Raw genomic sequence first — 22,140 nt, 5'->3', positions numbered from 1 at the left:
GATTGGATCTTGGAGCAAAAACACATGCTCAACAGCTTGATATTTTGGTATATGGAAGGAATTAGAATAATGAATAAAAAAAACACAGCAAATCCCACTGTTTCAGACTCGATAAACTCATTAACAATTGATAAACAGCTTCACAAAGCATCAAACAACCATTCCTTGGGTGCCACACTGCCACGGGCGACTCACTGACGGATATAGCACTGCCACAGCCTCACAACTGAACATATGAATGCTGCCATGGCTCCAAAAAACTCACAAAGGAGCCGTCACAAGCCTTGTACAAACATTAATGGAATGCCGCCAGTGCATAGTCGAAAAAGTTGAATTTTTGAGCATAAAACTGACCTAACAGCTTGATAATATAGTCTAGAGAAGGAATCAGAGCATGGCAGAGGGGAAAAAAAAAGAAGGAAAAAGGTGACCAAAAATTCACTCACGTGCCGGCGCATGGGGTTGGCCTACCAGAATTTGACCGGCGTGTGGGGTCACCTCCAACGATGGGGTTTTGTGGGGTGAGTCGTCAGGGGGGGTCTGTTTATGGGTGTATGGTTGGTTTTGTGATAATATGGGATGGAGGTGAATCTAGGAAGGGCAGCTGTGGGAATGGTGTTTTCCAGAGACGGCTGAGGAGAGTTGGGTTTAGTTTGGATCATGCTTTGATACCACATTGAGTAATTGAGTAAAATGGAAGACCTAAACTCAATGATAGATCTCTCCCTCTATTTACTATATATGTAAGCACAATAGGAATGGCCATAATACCCTTACTAGAATGACCATAATACCCTTACTAACTCACACTTATTACTAATAAAACTCTTTACACATAATAATAATAATGCTAAAAGACTAAATAACCATTAAGAGAAACTTATGACAATGGCTAAGCATTTCCAACTATTTGGAGTCAGCTAAGACTGGAAAAGTACCATATGAAGATTTTCTTGAATCTGTTTATTACTATGTTCTGCTCTTGTTAGTTAGTGCAATCGTAATGAAATTTTATTTTATTTGGTGTACTGTGAATTCAGAAACTGTAGTTATTCTCTGTTGAGCAATAAAGAACTCCTTGATCCATTTTTGTGATTGTTAGGTTTCTTCCATTGTTCACCACACCCCATTCTTCCCCTAATGCTGACCACCCTGCCACTACCCCTGTCGGCAGTGGTCCACCAAACCAGGAAGTTCAATATATTTGTGTATGGTTGTCAATGTAGCACTTCTTATGTTCATTACTATGCAATATAGCTGGATTTAATTGTGTTGATTTATTCTATTGTCCCTTGCCAACTGTGGCTTTATCATCAAACACTTCAAAATTTGCATCATGTACCATTACCATCTGATTTCAGGACTCATGTTGTATTCCCATGCTGGGCCTTCATGAATTTGTAACAATTTTCTGATAAAGGGAATTTTCTGTTGTTGTTGTCCACTTGCCTTATTTTTGTTGTTGATTCCTTAATTCTGTTTCTCTTTGGCATTAATTGTGTGAGACCCTTAAAATTCAGCTAGTGTTCTTCCATGAAGACTATTTTATCATTTCTTATGGTTTCTGTTTGCAACAAAACAACATCATCCAGCTTGATAAAGTATTCAACTATAATCCCTTGAAAGGGTTTGCTGATCAATCCCGTATTATTTTGAGAATTCATTTGGGTGGAGTAAACTTTGGCTCATATTCAATGGCATAAACCCTCTTAGAGAACAAGTCGTACATTGTTTTCAGATTCCATTTGGGTTGAGGGAAACCAGACTCATATTTAACTGCATATAGCTTCCACACAGAGAGGCCTGTCAGCCAGGTTAAATTTTGTGTCAGGTTGCAGCTTTGCATTTTTATGATTTTTTCCGTTCGTAGGATGTGGTAATGGTTGGTGCAGCAGCAATTCATAGAACCAATGCAACCTTCATATGTTAGCCTGTCTATGGATTTTTGGATTGTTGGGCATCTGTTCTTGGGATGATTGACTCATTTTCCCCATCTTCTCAGGTTACACCTCGTCTGGATGAACTGCAGTTATTTAGATTACAGCAGGAGCCCAAAGCTATTGCTGCATCTGATCAGAAAGGGAATCTGCTTAAGAAACATCCTTATGAAAAGAGGAAGGCAAGTTCTAACACAACAGATGAACAGCCTTTAGCAAAACGAAGGAAAAATACTTCTCAAAACCCTAAGAATGTGTCTGGGAAAGATAAAACTCAAGCTCATAACTCAGTTGAAGCAAATGAAGTAGAAGAATGTGACACCAATGTTGGTAATGCTGATAGCACTAGTGGGCAACAAAGCAAAGATGCTATGCCTGAGAAAACCCCAATATACACAGACCAGTGCACTGCATTTATATCAAACCTTAACTTTCAGGCGAGTTGAACCTCCATACTATCTTCTCTTTTCTCTCTTCCCTTCTCTTTCCTTCCTCATTTGTACTATAAACAAGAATTCATGCACTCCAATGTGTCCACATGCATGAGTACTTCAATCAACTTTGATTCTATCTGAACTTATGGTACAGATGGTGACATTTTCTGCAGGCAACTTATGAACATATACGCAATTTCTTCAGCGATGTTGGCGGTGTTGTGGCTATTCGAATATTGACTGAAAAATATTCTGGAAAATCAAGGGTCTCTCTCTCTCTCTCTCTCCATTTTTTTTTTAATTTTTTGAGAAATCAACTTGAGTCAATGGTGGGTTATTAATGATTCTTTTTCCTATTGTTGTCATTTCTAAAGAATCCTTCTGTGCTTTCAGTCAATTTTTTTTTTTTGCTTTTCGTATATAAGTACTTAACTGTATGTACAGAGATATGTTTCTATACTGACACTATTTTTTAATTTATTGCACACTTTCATATAGAAGAGAAAGTGTTTCTGAAAGTTGCTTTTATCTGTGGCAGATGGAGGATTATTTTTTTGTTATACGAGAGAGAAAATTTAATGAGAACTGGACCAATTTACAATAAAGGATGAGAATGAGGTGTCCTCCAGGAAGAATGATCACCAGCCAAAAAGACAACAACAAGGCTGCCCTTCAATCCTCTTTAGGGCTGGTCAGCAATAACATTCTGCGCTCCCCCCCCCCCCCTCCAAAAAAAAGCCAAAAGAGTGGGCCCAATAAGAGGCCAAGAACAGCACTCTTTCCCATAATAAACAAGGACAAGTTGTGTGCCCCTTAAAAGTTCTTGTGTTCATCCTTAAGCCAAAGAGTCAATAAAATAGCGAAAAACTGCACTGTTCCATAAAATGCAACTCTTACTTCTTGATTCAAAACTCCAATAACTCACTAGCAACATATCTCTCACATATTAAGGTGCCACCCAAGCTTCTCAAGGTAAGAGAAGAGAGCATTCCAAAGATAAGATGCCACCTTACAATGCAGAAAAAATGTGAGCATTTGTTTCATCGCACTCTTTGCAAATCATGCACATGTTAGGATCAAGAGACATGTATTGCTTTCTTGTCTATAACATATTGTGCGTATTAACCCTATTCAGAGTCATAGTGAGAGGTTCAAATCTTTGAAGGGACCTTAGCCTTCCAAATGATGGGTCTTGAAAGGAAAATTCAGGGAAGGGGTTCTAAAAAAAGAGGTGATAAAAAAGATTTTGATAACAACGATGAAGAACCCCCTCCCAGGTTCTCTCTTGAAAGCAAAGTGGTAAGCGTGTCGACCTCTTTTTCATTGAGATTCCTAAAAGATGGAAATTCCATAAGAGAGAGCCTCCGTTAGAAGAAAAGAATGGGCCGATAGGTTTATTGTGGAGAGAAGAAATCTTAAATAGTTGAGGCACCTTCAGCTCCAAAGAGCCTCACCATTCCAAAACATCCTCCCTAGAACGGACCTTGTTGTCACATGCAACAAGCGACACAAAGTTCTAGGGGCAGGCATGAGAAATAATACCACTTTCTCAAGTCTCCCACCCATTTTGATGGAACTCATTTACTTTTGATCACCTTGTGCCATTGGGAGTTCACTTCCAAAGGAAATCTCCACAACCATTTACCAATTAGGGAGGCCTTAGCCCCCCTTTGGATTTGGGTTTTTTAACCACCTCCCAGCTAACTAAGTGGTCTCTTTTACTCCCCCCAGAGACTAGAGGAAATCACACATCAATCTTTGTGGAGACTTGACAAAAGTAAGGGCATTCTAAATAGAGAATCCTAGGGATGTTGGATAATGAAGCACAATGAGTTTGACGCAACCTATTGAGAAAACTAAAGGAAAATCAGGAGTGAAAATTGTGGATCAGAGCTGCATGTTGTTGTTCCCTATAACTCAGTTTTGACTTTGCTTTATTTGGAAAGACAAGCCCCTGATTTACAAGAAAGCTAGAGGAGCCGCTTGCTTCTTTGGAGTCTGAAATGCAGATTGTAAGGAGTAGATAGCTGCCCTCTATTGATTCGGTTTCCAATATGTTGTATAGACTCAGTTTTCTGTCTTAGCTATATATATTAGGAGAAGACATCTTGTAATTTTCAGTTCAATCAATACGAATTCATTGGTAACCAAATTGGTAGCCAACACCAAATATTCTCTCTTTTGACATGGTATCAGGGCAAGAGCTTTGAATCTCTCTGTTCTACCAATCCTAACATCCCACCTTCACCTCAAAATCTTCTTTCTTACCAACCCTCATTATAGTCGAACCTCACCAACCTGAAGATGAATTTTCCAATCCTTATTTCCTACATCATGGGGAGAGCACTGGACTTGTTTTAGTCTCACAACCATTAACTCCTCATAATTATCATGCTTGAAATAGAGCTATGTATGTAGCTCTCTCAGCCAAAAACAAATTAGGCTTCATCAATGGCACCATCACAAAGCCTACTGATACAGATGCCAAATACCCACAGTGGCAGAGATGCAACCATATGATCCTATCTTGGATCACCAACAGTCTCTCACCTGAGATTGGTGGATACATCATGTGGTCGGACTCTGCATCAATAGTATGGGATGAGCTCAAGAAAAGGTTTGCAAGGTCAAGCAATAACAGAATTTTCATGCTTGAACAACAGCTGTCAACAACTAAACAAGAAAAAAATCCAGCAAGTGTCTACTTTTCCAAGTTGAAACTCATCTGGGAAGAGATAATGAGGTACGAAGAACCTTTCAAATGCTCGGCAGTGGACTGTGGCACTGTTTCAGTGCTGAACAAAAGGCTCAAGAGAAGACAGATTATGAAATTCCTTATGGTATTGGATGACACTCATGCAGACCTAAGGAACGGGATTCTATTGAAGGACCCACTGCCCTCACTAGATGATGTGTTCAACCTTGTTCTACGAGGAGAGGTGAATCATGAGCTTACTAACCCGGTCAAAAATATTTCAGAATCTGCAGTGTGGCAGACCTTAGAATCAGAAGGGAAATGCCAAGCGGGCAGACAAAAGGAAGAAACTACGAGGGATTGGGTCCTAAGGAGAGAGCATGATGCACGAAATGTGGGAGAACAAATCATACCGTGGAAACTTGTTGGGAAATCTATGGATACCCTCCAAACCACAAACTGTATAAGCTAAGAACTGGAGGCAGGAACCAGCACAAGGTGGCCAACAATGCATCCTTAGATGAAGGCTCGGGAGGGACAAATCTGAACATCTCTCCAGATCAGATACAACAACTCATAGCCCTTTTGCAATGCCAAAATTCCACTCCATCTAGCAGCAACTCAGAAAATCAAGGTATAAATTTACCAAAACATAACGGTAAGCTTCTTGTTGCTTCATCTATTTCCTTGAGACATTCTTTGAGCTGCACAAACAATATCACCAATTGAGTGCATGGATTCTCGATAGTGGGGCAACCGATCACATAACAGGATCTCTTGATCTACTCACACTGAAAAAGCCTTTGGAAAATGTCTCGGTTAACCTGCCCAATGGCACTACGGTACCAGTTTCACATATAGGGACTGTCATCATTTCATAGGCTCTTATTCTAAAAAATGTCCTATATGTACCTAACTTCCATTACAATCTCATTTCTACAAGTCAGATTAGCCGAGACCTAAACACTTGTTTCATTTTATTGGCTGAACAATATTTTATTCAGGAGCTGGGAACTTGGAGGACGATTGGAATTGCTAGAGAAAAACAAGGGCTCTATCTTTTGGAGAAGAATCAGCTTGGGGATAAGCTGCCATCTCACCAACCTTGGCCAACTCTTCATCTGTTTTGACACCAGAATTGTGGCATTTACGTTTGGGACACCCCTTTGATGAACGCCTCAATTTATTGCATAGTATAGAGCCTAATATCCCTCCTTTTGTTGACAAGCATCAATGTGAAACGTGTCATATGGCAAAACAAACCTGTTTGTTTTTTCTTGAGAGTAAAAAATTTGTTGATGCACCTTTTGATCTAATACACATGGATATCTGGGGCCCTTTCTCCATTAGTTCACTCAATGGTGCTTATTATTTTCTAACAATAGTTGATGACCATAGTAGAATGACATGGATTTACCTCATGAATTCTAAAGGCAAAGCACCAATCTTGTTGAAAATCAATTTCAATGTAAGATTAAAGGAATAAGATCCAATCAAGGAAAAGAATTTCAAATGACCGAATTGTTCGCCTCAAAGGGGGTAGTTCACTAACAAAGTTGCATCTATACCCCCCCCCCCTCGCCCCACATCAAATTGTTAAAATTCCTTGGTTCTCATTGGTTCAATGATTTGGGTGTGACTCAAGGGCATGAGAACACATCTTCCACTACAGTGGGAAGAAAATCATTTAGAAGCTTGCTCTACCATCCAATCAGGACAAAGAATTTGAGGTTAGTGATTATGTCAAAATTACTCAAAAGGAATTACGTAAAAAACTGTTGGAGAGGGAGCTACTTTGCGAAGTGGGGCATTCAATGTTCCTATAGAGGAACCATACTCGAAAGAGAATAGAGAAAAGGCGTTCAAAAAAGAGCGAGGGAGTGATGGGCACGGTTAGCCTGTATGTTGCTTGTGAGCTGCCAAGTACCAAAGTCGCAACAGTACTGGTACAAAAGGATCAGTTGAAGCCAAATTATTCTTAAGGAATCGTTTGGAGTCACTTATGGAGAGATGTATTTTTTAGAAAAAAGTATTGAATTTAATTAGTGTTGATAATAAGTGCTAAATTGGAAAAGTATTGAAAGTCATATTGGTGTTTGGTTGTATTTAAAAAAAGTGATATTTGGATACTCACTTTTATAGGGTGCTATATGAATTTATATTGTTATATTCATCACTATTTAATATGTTATAATATATAATAAAATAATATATGATTATTTTAAAATATATTTTTTATGTAAAAATAATAATATTTTTTAATTAAAAATTTAATTATTATGTTAATTATTTTAAATTAATGTTTAAATATTTTCTATTAAGTAAAATAATATAAGATTTATAAGATTATTATTTTTAATTAACAATAATCTTGTTATTAATTTATATTTATAACATATGACTATCATATTAATTTATGTTAAAAATAATTTTACTAATCAAATTAAAAATCTGAGTTTATTTAATATTAATTTAAATTGATAGATGGTTCTTCGTTCTAGAACTGAATTATATTTCATTAATAATTAATATGTCATAATACATAATAAAACAACATATGATTATTTTAAATAAAAAATTGATATTTCTAATTCAAAATTTAATTGATAATTATGTTAATTATTTTTATTTAAAATTTATATATTTTCTGTTAAGTAAAATAATGTAATTTTATTATTTTTAAATGAAAATATTCTTAATATTATAACAACAACAACAAAACCAAGCCTTAATCCCACTAGGTGGGGTCGGCTATATGAATCTTTTTCCGTCAATTTATGCGATCATGGACCATTTCTTAATATTGATGTATATTTATAACATATGATTATCATATTAATTTATGTTAAAAAATAGTATTAATGATTAAATTAAAAATTTAAATTATTTAATGTTAATTAAAATTAATTGAAGATTTTTTTTATTCAGTCTAGACTTGAATATTATATATCATGGATAATTAATATGTTATAATACATAAAAAAAATAATATGCTATTTTCTAATATTTATTTTAAAAAATACAAAATTGCCACTAAAATTTATTATATTTGCAAAGTTGACCCTACCTTTTAACAGTGCCACTTATAATTGGTCAAAAAGATATCTTATATTGCTTCCCAAAATTCACTTAAAAAAAGTTCTCAAAAAAGTGACTTTGAAAAAGCACTTTTTGCAATAATTACTTTTTATAGGCTTATGATACAAGCCAAACACTACTGTTTTTTTTTTGTGGAAGTGCTTATTTTAAGTGATAACTAATAAGTGCTATAAAACACTATTTTTTATGTACTCCCAAATGGAGGTGAAGTTTATTTAGCCTTATGCTGATTCAAAAGCAGTTCCCATTCCTCCAAGAAAGAAATGGCACCGGTCATTTGTATACAATATGCTCTCAAATGGAGGCTAATCTTTTTTTTTTTTTTTGGAACTAACCTATGAACCCTGTCGTAGGCTTTCTCTTAGTAAAAATCATATGCAAGTCGATCGTCTTTTTCCTAAAATTTTCGATAAATCTTCTTAAAAGATATATAGCTTTTTACTGAGTCTTGTAGACATAAAAACAAATTGATTTTGTAAGACTCGTTTCTAACCTTAGATTTCGTTCAATTAACCTTTGTCATGGTTCCAGTGTATGACTCATAAGTTTGATTTTATGATAGTTATTACAATTTTGAATGTTTGCCTTTTTTTTTCCTAATCTAATCTAAACTAATCTAATATATGAATTATTATATGTTCTATGTTTAGATTCACAAACGTTTTTTTTTTCTTCTTTTTTTTTGCATATTTTCTTGCCTCTTTATATTTTTCAAAAAATTTTCCATGTTATATTTTTGCCACGTTTTATAGAAAATTCTTTTTGTATTTATCCCACCACTTTCTTTACTAGCTAAGAATCTTCCTCTAGATTGACTTGAAATCTCTTTTGCTCGCTTTTTAATGGAGCTAGCTATCATGCTCCAAAGAGTTGATCATTTTATCTTTAACTTATTTTATATTTCTCCCATGGCACCACCTAGTTCTCTTAAATTGATTTAAGCTCCTATGAACCTCTTGTCACTCTTGCTAAGAGTTGATTATTTATTACCTCTTGTCACTAATGAGTTTATTGCTTTTGCTCTCTTTTTTATAGAGCTAACTATCATTGTTTGAAGAATTGATCATTTTATCTTTAACCTAAAAATATTATCTCCTATTCCTCCACCTAGTTCTCTTAAATTGATTTAAGCTCCTATGAATTTTTCCTGAGTCCTTGATATCCCGTGGATAATGCCATCCATATGTCTTTTAAGGTTTTTTGCTAGCCTATTTGAGGAGCATATACACTAATGACATTTATTACCTCTTGTCTCACCTGCTAACCCTTCTAGCTATCCATGTAGGATCCCGATTTTAACAGTTTTGCCAGAGTATAAGGGACATTTAATCCTTTTTCCCCTCAAGATATGCTTGTTCCATTCCAACCAAATTCCCACAACCCTGAAAAAAATTTCCATGAAGATGAGGCATCTGTGTACTCCTACTTAAACCGGTAATGGAAATAGCCAACAAATACATTGTTGAATTTGGACAAACCCACTTATTTCTAAATAATTCAAACAACTTACTAAGCTGTTCAAATGACTGGACAGTGGGAAAAAAAAAGAGCTGAGAATCTGATTCTGAACTTTTAAAAAATGAAATCCACATTTAAATTTAATGGCTTTGCAGGCCTCTTAATTTGCAGCAGGTTTGTTGGTGTTAAACTTTATTAAGAACAATCGACCACATAAATACCTTAATCTTGGAGAGACTTTGGCCTTCCGAATACCACAATGAAGCTTACAAGACATATTGATCTAATTTAATGACCAAAAAAAAAAAAAAAAATTGCAAGAATAAAGCCTCGAAGAATCTAGGATCAATGATGTAACATCCCTCTGGAAGGCACAATAACCCTCCAACAACAGCAGTGAAGAGAATAAAAAACCATAGGAAGACGCCTCAACCCACACTCCCTAATAATAAGAGAATAAAGCATCATCCCAAGGAAGGTCGCTCCTATGTAGTACTAATATTGAAGATTAACTAATCTTAATTTCGTGCCTTGTTATTTGCACTTCCAACACTAGAGCCAGCCTAGGACTCACTTTGATAGTAACAATTTTAAACAAAATTCGGTTTTATTGGCTAAGAAAGCTGAGAGATTTATTTATTTATTTATATCTGGCACTCCTTGCTTGGAGCACTGCTTATTAGAAATATTCAAAAATCTTACCCTGGTAACTTGTGAATTTGTTTGGAAATCAGGTTCATTTTCATTATAGAGCACTAAATCTAGTGATCCTATGTTTTAATTCAATGTGTTCCACAAAATTTTTATTAGTAAAATGTAATTTTATGAATAATTTTCCTTTTAATCATTATTCTAATTTACCAACTCTTTCCTAAAAGTGGAAGAGGTTGTGCCTTGGTGCGATGGCAAGTGCCTCCGCCTCGGTACGGGTGGCCTTGGGTTTGAGACTTGGGAGCGGCCTCTCCAAAAATGGGGGTAAGGCTTGCCAACATCCACCTCTCCTAGAGCCCACTCAAAGTGGGAGCCTTGTGCACTGGGTACGACCTTTATCCTAAAAATGGAAAAATTTCAACATCCTTACAAGTGCGCCATACTGCAGATATATTTTTCACATATCTGTTAGCATAATCCTGGACCATGTGTTTGGCATTTTGCACAAGATTGCTTGGAACAAAGGATTGCCCCATAAATATATATACAACAACAACAACAAAACCAAGCCTTAGTCCCACTAAGTGGGGTCGGCTATATCCCATAAATATATATATATATATATATATATATTGTGATGTTTTAATGCATTCATTATTTGCTATTATGATTTTTGTTGACTTTCAAATTTATATTTGTGAAGGGACTGGCATATGTTGATTTCTCAGATGATGCACACCTTGCCGCTGCAGTAGCAAAGAACAAACAAGTTTTGCTTGGGAAAAAATTGAGCATAGTGCGGTCAGCTCCAAATCAAAGGAAAAGTAAAGGATCATCTTTGGGACATGGTATGCTTACAGTGCATCTATCTGTGTGTGTGGGTGAGGTTAGGTGTGGATGTGGGGTGTGGGAGCATGTGTGTGTGTGTGTGATTTTTTACTTTTTGTGTTTGGTGGGGGGGGGGGGGGTCACGTTTTTTGGCAAGCTTTTTGAACATTTGTGATATCCCAGTGGATCTTTTGTTTTTTGTCTGAAAGGATTGTTCCTTTGTTTTTGTAGTGCCAAGCCATACTGTATGCTCCAGCATTTGATTTGATTTCTTGTGTTTTTTATACACGAAAATAAAGATTTAATTAAGAGATAAGAAAGAGTACAGAAAATGGTCCACCCACAATGGCAAGAAGCAAAAATGAAATACTGTTCACAAAATATTGCTAGTAATTTCAAGCCTCCCAGTCACTCTGTCATGAGTAAAGGAACTCCTGCAAAAGCACAAGACACCGAGACTATAGTGAAGCAAAGAAACACTACTTTATCCTGAAGCAGATGTTAGGGTCTAATTTCTATGTTAATATGTAGGGTCAGGAATGGTTGCCAGTTTTGGTTCTAGGATTGATTTTGATTTGTGGATTTTCACATCCCTTCCATTTGCTCCCGTCTCCATGTTTTTATCAACTAGCACTTGACTTCCACTTTTCCAGTTTGTGAGATCAGAAAGTTAGTGAAGCTTTCTTAGAATATTGTGTTTGAGTCTTGATTTGGGATACACAATTTAAATAAATTTGTGTGGAAAAAGAGACGATCAATCTATGAGATATGCAGTTTAAATAAATATTTTGAAAGCCAAAAATTTCTTAACTCTTCCTCTATTTTCTTTGAAGCCAACCAAATAATCAAAATAGTGTTCATTATTGGATAAATAACACAAGTTAAGATTGCTTTCTTAAGGAAAACAATTTCAAAAAATGTTGTGTGTTTCGTCCTCAGTTAATTTTCTATTTTGTTACTTTGAAAACTCTGAAGGAATGTTTGGCGATTTTTCCCTATTGGGTACCAACTGGCTGCCATTTTATTGTCATTTTTGTTCCTTGCTTTAGCCAATCCAATAAATCATTACACAGTGATCTAACGAATTTTTTTCCTAACTTTCATTTCTTGGCTGATAATACTGCATTCAATTAATCCAGTGTTGTCTATGGGTATAAAAATAGCTGCTTCTATTATCCTGTTTGTAGTATTTTAAGAAGTAATAGGAAAGATCCTTAAAGCTAATTGCTTGTTTATACTTGCAAACCATTTTGACAAATGATTGTGACTTGATGTCAAGGGCCACTGGGGCTTTACGCGTGCATACACATTTATTTTTGTAGTTGAGGGTTGAGGCATTAAGGCAGTTTCCCTGACAGTGTAGTAGGGATACTTGCAAGCATTTGTGGACATATCTTTCCATTGCTAAAACTTGAACAATGAACTTGTATCTCTCTGTCTTCCCATACCTGAGCTATTGTGTTGTCAGTTCCTTGCACTTTTAGAGTAAAGGCATAATTGTTTTTCATCTTTCCTTCTATTTTGTACAACTTCAAGCCATTTTCCTTTCATTGCTTTACTGTGGCTATGCATGAATGCTATAACCCCGTCACAATATTATAAATTTATTGCTACTTCTAAACCACAACTGTTTACCTATATTTTGTTTTGTCTTTGAAAGATATGAAAATATTACTTAGATATCTAGTCATGAGTGTGTGTGCGTGCGTTTGTGCTTTGGACTTTGGACAAGTTACTAGTGAATTGACAATCTGAGGATTGATTGACCTTATAGCTTGGTTGTCTTGAACTAAGCTTGTTTAGAGCGTTGTGCTTGCCTGTGACCATTTGTCTTGTGTATATGGGATGGATAACCATCATGTAAATAATAGTGTAGGCTAAATTCTTGGGGTAGGATAATGCCTTACTAAAATCGAGAACAACTCGGTACTTTGATGTTTCCTAGTGATAAGAGTTAGAATAAGATAGGAAGCTTTTTAGGCAAGGGTGAATGTACATCAATCATTCTAAGACTCACTAGCTATTGTAATGTGGCCTAGGGGTGAGCTATTGGTCTGTTTGGGTAATTCAGCTAATTAATTGAATTAACCAAAAAAATTTGGTTAAGAATTTTCCAAAACTGAACTGACCGAATTAGGCATATTAGTCGAACGTTACCCAACCGAATCAAATTTTCAGTTAAACGAATTTGACAAACAAAATTTCAATTGACACTCAACTTATTGATTTTCAAAAATCATTTCTATTGCATCCATATTTCTATCTGCAGCAAAGTACAATCATTATGGATGCAATATTATCTTTAACAAACTGCAGAACTTAAATGCTTGATGAAAGAAATGATAACATTAATCCAAGGCTGAAGGCAGATTTGAGAGTTTTTATTTTGGGTCTTGAGAGATGAGATCAATGATCATGAGTTCATGACTCACAAGAGTAAGGGGGAGGGGAAGTTAGTTGTCGGGGAATGGGAAGTTAGCCGAGCATTGAGTGGCGACTTGAGTTTTTATTTTGGGTTGCAAGGCGACGACAACCTGGTTTTGGCGACAAGGGTGACTGGAACCTTGTCTAGCGACGGCAAGAGTGAAGGCTGCGACTCGCGAGATGACTGAAGCGACAACTAGGTTTACCGCAAGGGCGACTGGAACCTGGTCTAGTGACGGCAAGGGTGGCTGGGCAAAGACTTGAGGTTGTAAATTGGAAATTTGGAATTAAAGTATACAACAACAAACAACAACAAAACCAAGCCTTAAGTCCCACTAGGTGGGGCTGGCTATGTGAATCCTTTTCCACCAATTTATGCGATCATGGACCATTTCATTTAACAGATTCAGGGATATTAAAACCTTACTCACTATCTTCTCCAAAGTTAATTTAGGTCTATCCCTACCCCTTCTACTGCCCCCCCACTCTTCTTCACTGGTGCACTATGTGGCCTACGGTACAAGTGTCCATACCATCTGAGTCGTCCCTCCCTTATCTTATCTTTTATAGGAGCTACACCTAACTTACCGCGAATATGTTAATTGCTTAATTTATCTTTTAGTACCACTCATCCATCTAAGCATTCTCATTTCGGTAACTTTTACTTTTTGGATATTCCGTTTCTTCGTCGCCCAACATTCTGATCCATATAGCATAGCTGGTCTTATAGCTGTCCTATAAAACTTTCTTTTTATTTTTAAGGGTATTCTACAATCACATAGCACACTTGAAACATTTCTCCATTTTACCCAACTTGCTTTAACGCTATGCATTACATCATCTTCAATTTCTCCTTCAGCTTGCATAATAGATCCAAGGGATCGAATCTACAAATGCTATTTATTACTTCATCATCAAGTTTAACTTTGTCTCCAGTATTCCTCCTATCAATACTAAAATTATATTTAATATATTATGTCTTTTTTCTACTTATCCTAAAGCCTCTAGATTCCAAAGCTTCTCTCCATAATTCTAACTCAGCCTCTACTCCGTCCCTAGTTTCATCAATTAATACAATATCATCTGCAAACAACATACACCATGGAACCTCCTTTTGAATACTCTTAGTCAGTTGGTCCATCACTAAAGCAAAAAGATAAGGACTCAAAGCAGATCCTTGATGTACACCTATGGTGATTGGAAATTCTCTAGTTTCTCCATCTATAATCCTTACACGAGTCATTACTCCACCGTACATAACCTTAATGACATCAGTATACTTACTGCATACACCATTTTTTTCTAAAACCCACTAGAACTTCCCTAGGTATCCTATCATATGCTTTCTCAAGGTCAATAAATATCATATGCAAGTCCCTCTTCTTTTCCCTAAACTTTTTCATTGATCTTCTTAAAAGATATATAGCTTCTGTGGTAGATCTCCCAGGTATAAAACCAAATTGATTTTCTGAGGCTTTCGTTTCTAACATTAATCTTTGTTCAACTACCCCTTCCCATAGTTTCATCGTATGACTCATAAGTTTAATTTCACGATAGTTATTACAATTTTGAATATCTCTTTTATTTTTTTATATAGGTATTAAAGTGTTTTTCCTTCATTCATCTGACATTTTCTTAATTTTTATAATTGTATTAAATAAATTAGTTAACCATATAATTCCGTTATCACCTAAGCATTTCCAAACTTCAATTGGGATGTTATCTGGCCCTATAACTTTCCTATTTTTCATTTTTTTTAGTGCAAACTTAACTTCGTTAACTCTAATTTTGCGAATAAATCTCAGATTTTTAGTCTTTTCTTCATTTGACAATTCTAAATTTAAGCCTTCTATTTGGTTTTCATTAAACAACTTACTAAAGTACCTTCGCCATCTTTCTTTAATGCCTTCGTTTTAACCAAGACAATATCATCCTCACTTTTTATACATTTTACATTTGCTAAGTCCTTGCTCTTCCTGTCTCTAGTTTTAGCAAGTTTAAATATATCTCTTTCCCTTTTTTTGTGTGTCTAATCTATCATGCAAGCTATTAAATGATCTGTATTTAATTTCACTAACTGCCTTTTTTGCATCTTTTCTCGCTTCCTTATACGTTTCAAAGTTATCACTGTTTCTACATTTTTGTCATGTTTTTTACCAAATTCTTTTTGTCTTTACGGCTTTTTATACATCTTTATCCTACCACCAACTTTCTTTGCTATTCGAGAATCTTCCCCTTGATTCACCCAAAATCTCTTTTGCTATCTTTTTAATAGAGTTAGCTAGTCTACTCGAAAGAGTATTTGTTTTTATTCCATCCTCTATAGTCCAATCCCCATCTTTGATCATTTTATCTTTAAATTTTATTATATTTTCTTTTTTTAGGTTCCATCACCTATTTCTCTTACACTGGTTTATTTTATTTTTTTTCTTCCATTTTTTAATACATATATCTAACACTAAGACTCTATGTTGTGTGGTTAGACTTTCACCTGGAATAACTTTACAATCCTTGCATAATAAATGATCTACCCTCCTATTTTTAAAAAAATTATTTGACTTCTATTTTGTCCACTTTTAAAGGTTATTAAGTGCTCTTATCTCTTCTTGAAGCAAATATTCATTATACTAAAATCATATGACATAGCAAAGTCTAAGATCATCTTCCCAGGCTCATTTTTGTCTCCATATCCTCTATGTATTCTCTCATACTTTTTACTATCCCTTCCAAAGTGTCCATTCAGATCTCCTCCTATAAATATTTTCTATCCTTGGTATGCCTTGTATAACACTATCCATATCTTCCCAAAATTGTATCTTAAGATTTTCTCCCAAGCCAACTTGAGAAGCATAATCGCTAATGATATTTATAATCTCTTGTCCTAATACCATCTTGATTTTTATAATTCTATCCCCTACTCTATTTACATCAACAACGCTATCTTTTAAGTTTTTGCCTAAAATAATTCCTACTTCATTCTTATGTTTTTCTTTTCTAGTGTACCAAAGTTTAAATCCTGATTTATTAATTTTTCTAGCTTTCTCCCCCGCCCACTTAGTTTCTTGAAGGCAAATTATATTAATTCTTCTTCTGATCATTGTGTCCACCATTTCCATGCTTTTACCTGTAAGTGTTCCTATATTCCAAGTTGCTAATCTAATCCTAGTTTCTTGAACTAATGTCTTTACCTGTCCACATCCAGAATGATGCAAGAACTCTAAATTTAAAATCTATAAGATAACCGGTTAGATCTAATTTATATAAATTATATATGATTATTATTAATATATAATTCGATTAATTCGGTTAACCAAAATTAGATAATATTCAACCGAACCGAAAACCAAAAACCAAATTTTACCTAAAATTAAAACCAAACCGAACTAAATTATTTTTTAATTGAGCCGAACCTACCGAATTGGATCAGTTAATTCGGTTAATCCAGTTTTCACCGAATTGTTCTCACTCCTAATGTAGCCTACTTGCCCCTCTTGGTAAACACGTTGCCTAGAAAGGTGTTCATAATGAGTTGTGTCGCTTTACAGTTTACCGCATTATTCATTTGCTTTTGTTACTTTGCATTGATTGTTGTGAATTTGTCCATGCAGTGAATAGGCAGTATACTTTTGACTGTCTAGTCAAGAGTGCTACAACTACTGTCCTTCACAAGGTGTGAAGAGTTCGGTTTGTGTCAGTTGGTATTAGACTTTGGTTAATTGTTTTGTGATTCAGTTGTTTTCATACTATGGGATTGTGTGAAGCATCAGTAGGAAAACCATGCCACATGCCAAAATCGAGAGAATTGATGCGCTAGAAGCACAAGTTGAGACATCCAACAATGTGGCCATGGAGATGGGCTGACTTGGGAACACAATGATGTCTCAAAAATAGGTTCCATTGTGGAATTGTTAGATGACTTCCATGTTACAATAGAGTGCTACAAAGCCAAATGGGTGAGCTTGCTGCCTATGTGAAAATGATGGTTTATGTTATTAGGATTTCTTATCGTACATTGCTAAGATCATGGAAGGACAAGGCTACCAAAACCTTGAGTGCATGGGGTGCTTGTGATGGTAAGGAGTTGGAGAACTTCTCATTTGACATTAAGCAATACTTTCGTGTGGCGAGGGCCGACTTGGAGGAGGTGAAAGTATTCATGGCGATTGTGTATTTGTGTGGTGATGCTAAACTGAGGTGGCATACCAAATACGATAAGATTCAAAATGGATGGTGTGTAATTGATGGTGGGTAGACTTGGAGAGAGCTCAACTCGGTGCAAACTGCGAGATGTTAGGCACATTGGGACATGTTAGAGAAAGACAACTTCTATTTCCTTGAGGGATTGCAATCATGGGCAAGGGCTGAACTTCATTAACAAAGTGTTCAAGACTTGCCTACTGTGCAGGCTGTTGTAGAAACAATAGAAATTGATCATCTCCAAGTGAGTGGCATGTTGGATGGAAATAGTATTAAGTCTTTTAAGAGGGGCAAATCCAAAAGTGGGGGAGCTGAAGACAATGCATCAAATTCATAGGAAGCTTTGTCATTTTGGTCATTAACATATCCAATGGTAAAGGTAAGTTGGCGTGTTTCTTATGTTGAGGTTCTTATAGAGTTGCTGATTGCTTTCACAGGTCATCGCTTAATGTCTTATAAGGGACACAATGATGGGGTGAGGATGAGGAGTAGGCTTCGAGGATGAGTGCAATGCAGTTACTCAATGTGTTGGAGAGGAAGACAAAAGAACTGAAAGTTAACCCAAGCTAAATTACTAATTTTGTTGATCTGAGGATCACTGAGAAGAGTGTGTGCTGTGATGGATACATATGAAACACAAGATTCATAGGAAGCTTTTGCATGGATTTTTAAGAATCCTTGGTTCACAGCTGGACATTTCTTCACCACCGGTAGTCAGATGGACAAACAGTGAGATTCAATGAGTTATTAGAGTACTTGCGCCATTTTGTCACTATCAACTAGAAGAATTGGAACTTGATGTGGCTCAGTTCTATTTCAACACCCATAAGAGCTCAATAACCAACAAAAGTCCTTATTGAGTTTGTAATAGGCCAGTAGTTGCACTCAATGAACCACACAAAGGAAAGAGTTTGAGTGTGTACATCTTCACTAGAAAATGGAGACAGAACATGGAGATGGTTGAAGCTTAGGTGGAGAATTTCCAAGCGAATGAAGAAATGGTTGATCAAAAGAGAAGATCGTTACACTTCAATCTGGGCAACTTGGTGCTTGTTCAGCTTCTTCCATAATAGATCACGTTACTACAAGGTTGAGATTGGAGACCACCTTGTAAATATAGAGGACTAGTCCACATCTTGGCCAAAGTATGGAAGGCGCCTACTTGGTTGATATTCTGGCTTGGATGAAGTTGCACATGTTTCATATTCTTGGCCTCAAGCCATTCATTGGCAACACTGATAGTCAATTAGAGTATCATTGAAGATCTTGCGACTTGACAGTAGATAAGTTGAAGAAATCCTTGTAGATAGAGAGTTCACATCATCAAGGAAGAAGCCACAAAAGTTCTCAATGAAGTAAAAAGGCCTCGAAGATGATGAAATCAGTCGGAGCCATTTGTGGACAAAGTTGAGCATCAAATTATATACGAGAATGTCAATTGTATAAGGGGAGAATGTCATGAGCCAAGCTTGTTTAGGGCACTATGCTTGCCTTTAATTGCTTGCCTTGTGTATGACTGCTTAGTAACTTTGATGTTTTCTACTAGCAGTGTAATAATAGCATAGAAAGCTCTCTGGGAATGGTGAAAGTTCATCATTTATCAATCATTATAATACTCATTAGCTATTGTAAATATGTTTAGTCCAATTGCTTCCCTTGCTAGACACATTACCTATGGAGGTGTTAATAATGAATTGCACCGATTTACAATAGTGTGCGACTCTTGTTTTGCTTTCATGATTGTTTATTACTTCCGTTATCTTTGCATTGGATTGTTGTAATTTCTTCATGTGGTCAAACCGCTGTATGATTTCGGCTAACTAGTTAACCAAGAGTTATATAACTAGTGCCATATGATCCTTCCGAAGGTGTGAAGAGTTTGTCCCTTGACACTGGTGAAGGCCAGGTCAAGATTCTAGAGCTGGTGAGAGAATATAGCCTGCTTCAATGCAACTGCTTTTGTTTTCTCTCTTGCTTTAATCTCTTGGTTCATGTGCATGGGGTATTTTAACTTGAGGGCTTGGCCTTTTAAAGAGAGTACATTCTGTGGTATTGCATAAGCTTTTCCCCCTTCACGACACCTTAACAACACACACACACACACACACGCGCGCGCGCGCTCAATATTAATTAAGGGAAGAGGGTGGCAATTTGCAGTCTTCTTTTTCCTCCATATTATTCTTAAGATGCCCTTTTTATGAAATTGATATTCCTAAAGAAACTACCCTAAACTCTAAAGAACTGTCTATAATATGAAATTAAAGTACAATTCTACTAATTTAAAATCAAAATAAAAAATGGGTAAATTAGTAAATTGGTATTCCTAACGAAACTACCCAATCACTTAAAAGAAATTAATTGCCACAAGCCCAACACTTCTAAAAAATTGTCTATTACTACCATAATTTTTATTTTAAGAGAAACTATCTATAATTAACTATAACATGGCTGTAACTTTTGAAAAATTGCCTATAAGAAGTTGCAGACACATGCCAACAACTGGTATTTGTGTGTATTATGTATCCTGTATAATTTTTGCATTGATATTGAAGGTAAAAGAGCAGGGCATGCTAGTGACCGAAGGGAATCTGACTCAAAAGCTGTTGAAAGATCTGAGTATATTGCACCCAAGGCACCATCCTCTGCTACAAGTCGGGGAAACAGCACAATGCAGCTTGAAGGGAAGAACACTTTTGCGGTGCCAAGAGCCGTCAAACCCTTCGTCAAACCCCTTGGCTGGACTCAGGGTAAACCAAGAACAGAGGAAGGTGGGGATGATCAGCCAAAATCGAATGATGATTTCAGAAAAATGTTCAATAAAAGTTGATTACCGATAAACAAGAGTACTAGGAATTATGGGGGGAATGAGTTGTGAATACTGCATGTGTATGAAAGAGAATGGCATATACTTCCATGTTGGATTTTTCTTCTCGTGTAGCTGCCTTTGTCATGAGCTCCAGGAACATCCATACTAATGGTCTTCGAAAGATTGCCCATTGTAGTTATGGTCAGAACACCGTGTGTTACCTTAAATTAAATAGGTTTGACCTAAAGTTGTTGATGGAGTAGCTCGTGTAGAGACTTCTAGTTAAGGCAATAATTATTTAACCATACAAGGGATGCCTTTTTAAATTCCTTTTCCCTATGATAAGTCTTGGATTTGGAGTTGGGTGAGATGTAATAAATTTGTATTGAAATTTGTCTAAATTCATCTAAATCCAAGATCTGCAATGTACTTGCAAAAACTTGTAGTGCTAAAGGCTTGGTTTGGTTTGGCTTGCCAAAAAGCCCTGTAAAATGCCTTCTCTTTTGTTTATTTTTTTTTAGCATTTATTTTTAGAATGTATTGCACATGTTGAAGCATTTTAGAACAATGTATTATCCATGGTTTGAAAATTAAAGAAATCAAATGGAATACAAATTGGCTGGAACCATTTTTTTTAATTTTCTAATAAAGAAAAGAGCTGCTCATAAGTTAATTATTGAAGTGAAACTTGCGTAAATAGTATGGTGGGATAAAATTTTTATGAGCTCCTGAATTCTAAAAATTATTGATGCAAGAGATTTTGATTAATTAATTGGGCCGATGAACAACACCTAAAAATATGAACCACGCTATTACAGCTAATTGTTTTATGCCCAAAAAGTGGCCTACCTACCACACATCAGGAGTCCACCCTATTTGTCTTTTTCCACTTCCATTCAATTGATGCAGGATTGGCGCTTAGGGTACGCACTGTACCTGTCGGTGTGTTGGGGTTTTAGTGTCAATGTGATTATATTAAAACGCGCGCGTATGCGCTCAAGCTTATGACGCCGGAGGGATGGATCAGAAGTCGTCTAGCATGTTTACGGATTCAAAACAATCAAAATGCATGCCTTGCATTCATGAGGCTTTCTTACACGCCACCTCCATCCTCAGCAGCAGCAGCAGCAGTGGCAGGCCATGGTGATGGGTGGAAAGGCGGACAGCGGCCTTGTCAGTCGGCCAGGACGCTCTCAACTCCCGTACATGGCTTTGTAAAGGCTCCAGCCCTGCAGGTGCGTGGTTTTCTGGGAACCCATATTAATTTATTCATTAATCCATTATCATCAGTTGAGAATTTTCTTTGGAATTGGGATCAGTCGGAGGCCCACGCCCACCCCCAACCTGTGCATCTCTCCTGCTACTCAACTTAATTACATATTCAGATATAAATAATTAATTTAAAGAAAATGAAAATGTAGTTCATCACATATCTAGAAATTAGGTAGCTAGATCTTGCACCAATGGGCTGGTATATACTTGGTTTGCCGTGCCATACTTGTTTTTGGGGTGAATTAGGTTATTTTGGGCTCATCAATTTTATTTATTAGTGGTAGTTTGTGTTTTAAAGCATATATGATTAACTTTTTATTTATTTTTTTATTTAAGTAA

At 36.2% G+C, this 22,140-nt stretch overlaps 1 protein-coding gene across 2 annotated transcripts in view; it reads left to right on the top strand.

Moving 5' to 3' along the window:
- Positions 1–21,039, top strand: part of LOC131164571 (uncharacterized) — a 94,917-nt gene extending 73,878 nt beyond the window's left edge. For both annotated transcript variants that reach the window (XM_058121862.1, XM_058121863.1), the window contains 4 exons: positions 2,003–2,374; positions 2,545–2,637; positions 10,978–11,122; positions 20,276–21,039. In XM_058121862.1, coding sequence (XP_057977845.1) covers positions 2,003–2,374; positions 2,545–2,637; positions 10,978–11,122; positions 20,276–20,550 — 885 coding nt within the window. In that variant the 3' untranslated portion in view covers positions 20,551–21,039. The remainder of the gene's footprint in view (positions 1–2,002; positions 2,375–2,544; positions 2,638–10,977; positions 11,123–20,275) is intronic.
- Positions 21,040–22,140: the final 1,101 nt, after the last annotated feature.

This window comes from Malania oleifera, chromosome 9 (genome assembly GCF_029873635.1).
Source record: "Malania oleifera isolate guangnan ecotype guangnan chromosome 9, ASM2987363v1, whole genome shotgun sequence".
Taxonomy (NCBI): domain Eukaryota; kingdom Viridiplantae; phylum Streptophyta; class Magnoliopsida; order Santalales; family Ximeniaceae; genus Malania; species Malania oleifera.
The sequence above is the reverse complement of the archived record's forward strand: the minus strand, read 5'-3'. Positions and strand labels throughout refer to the sequence as shown.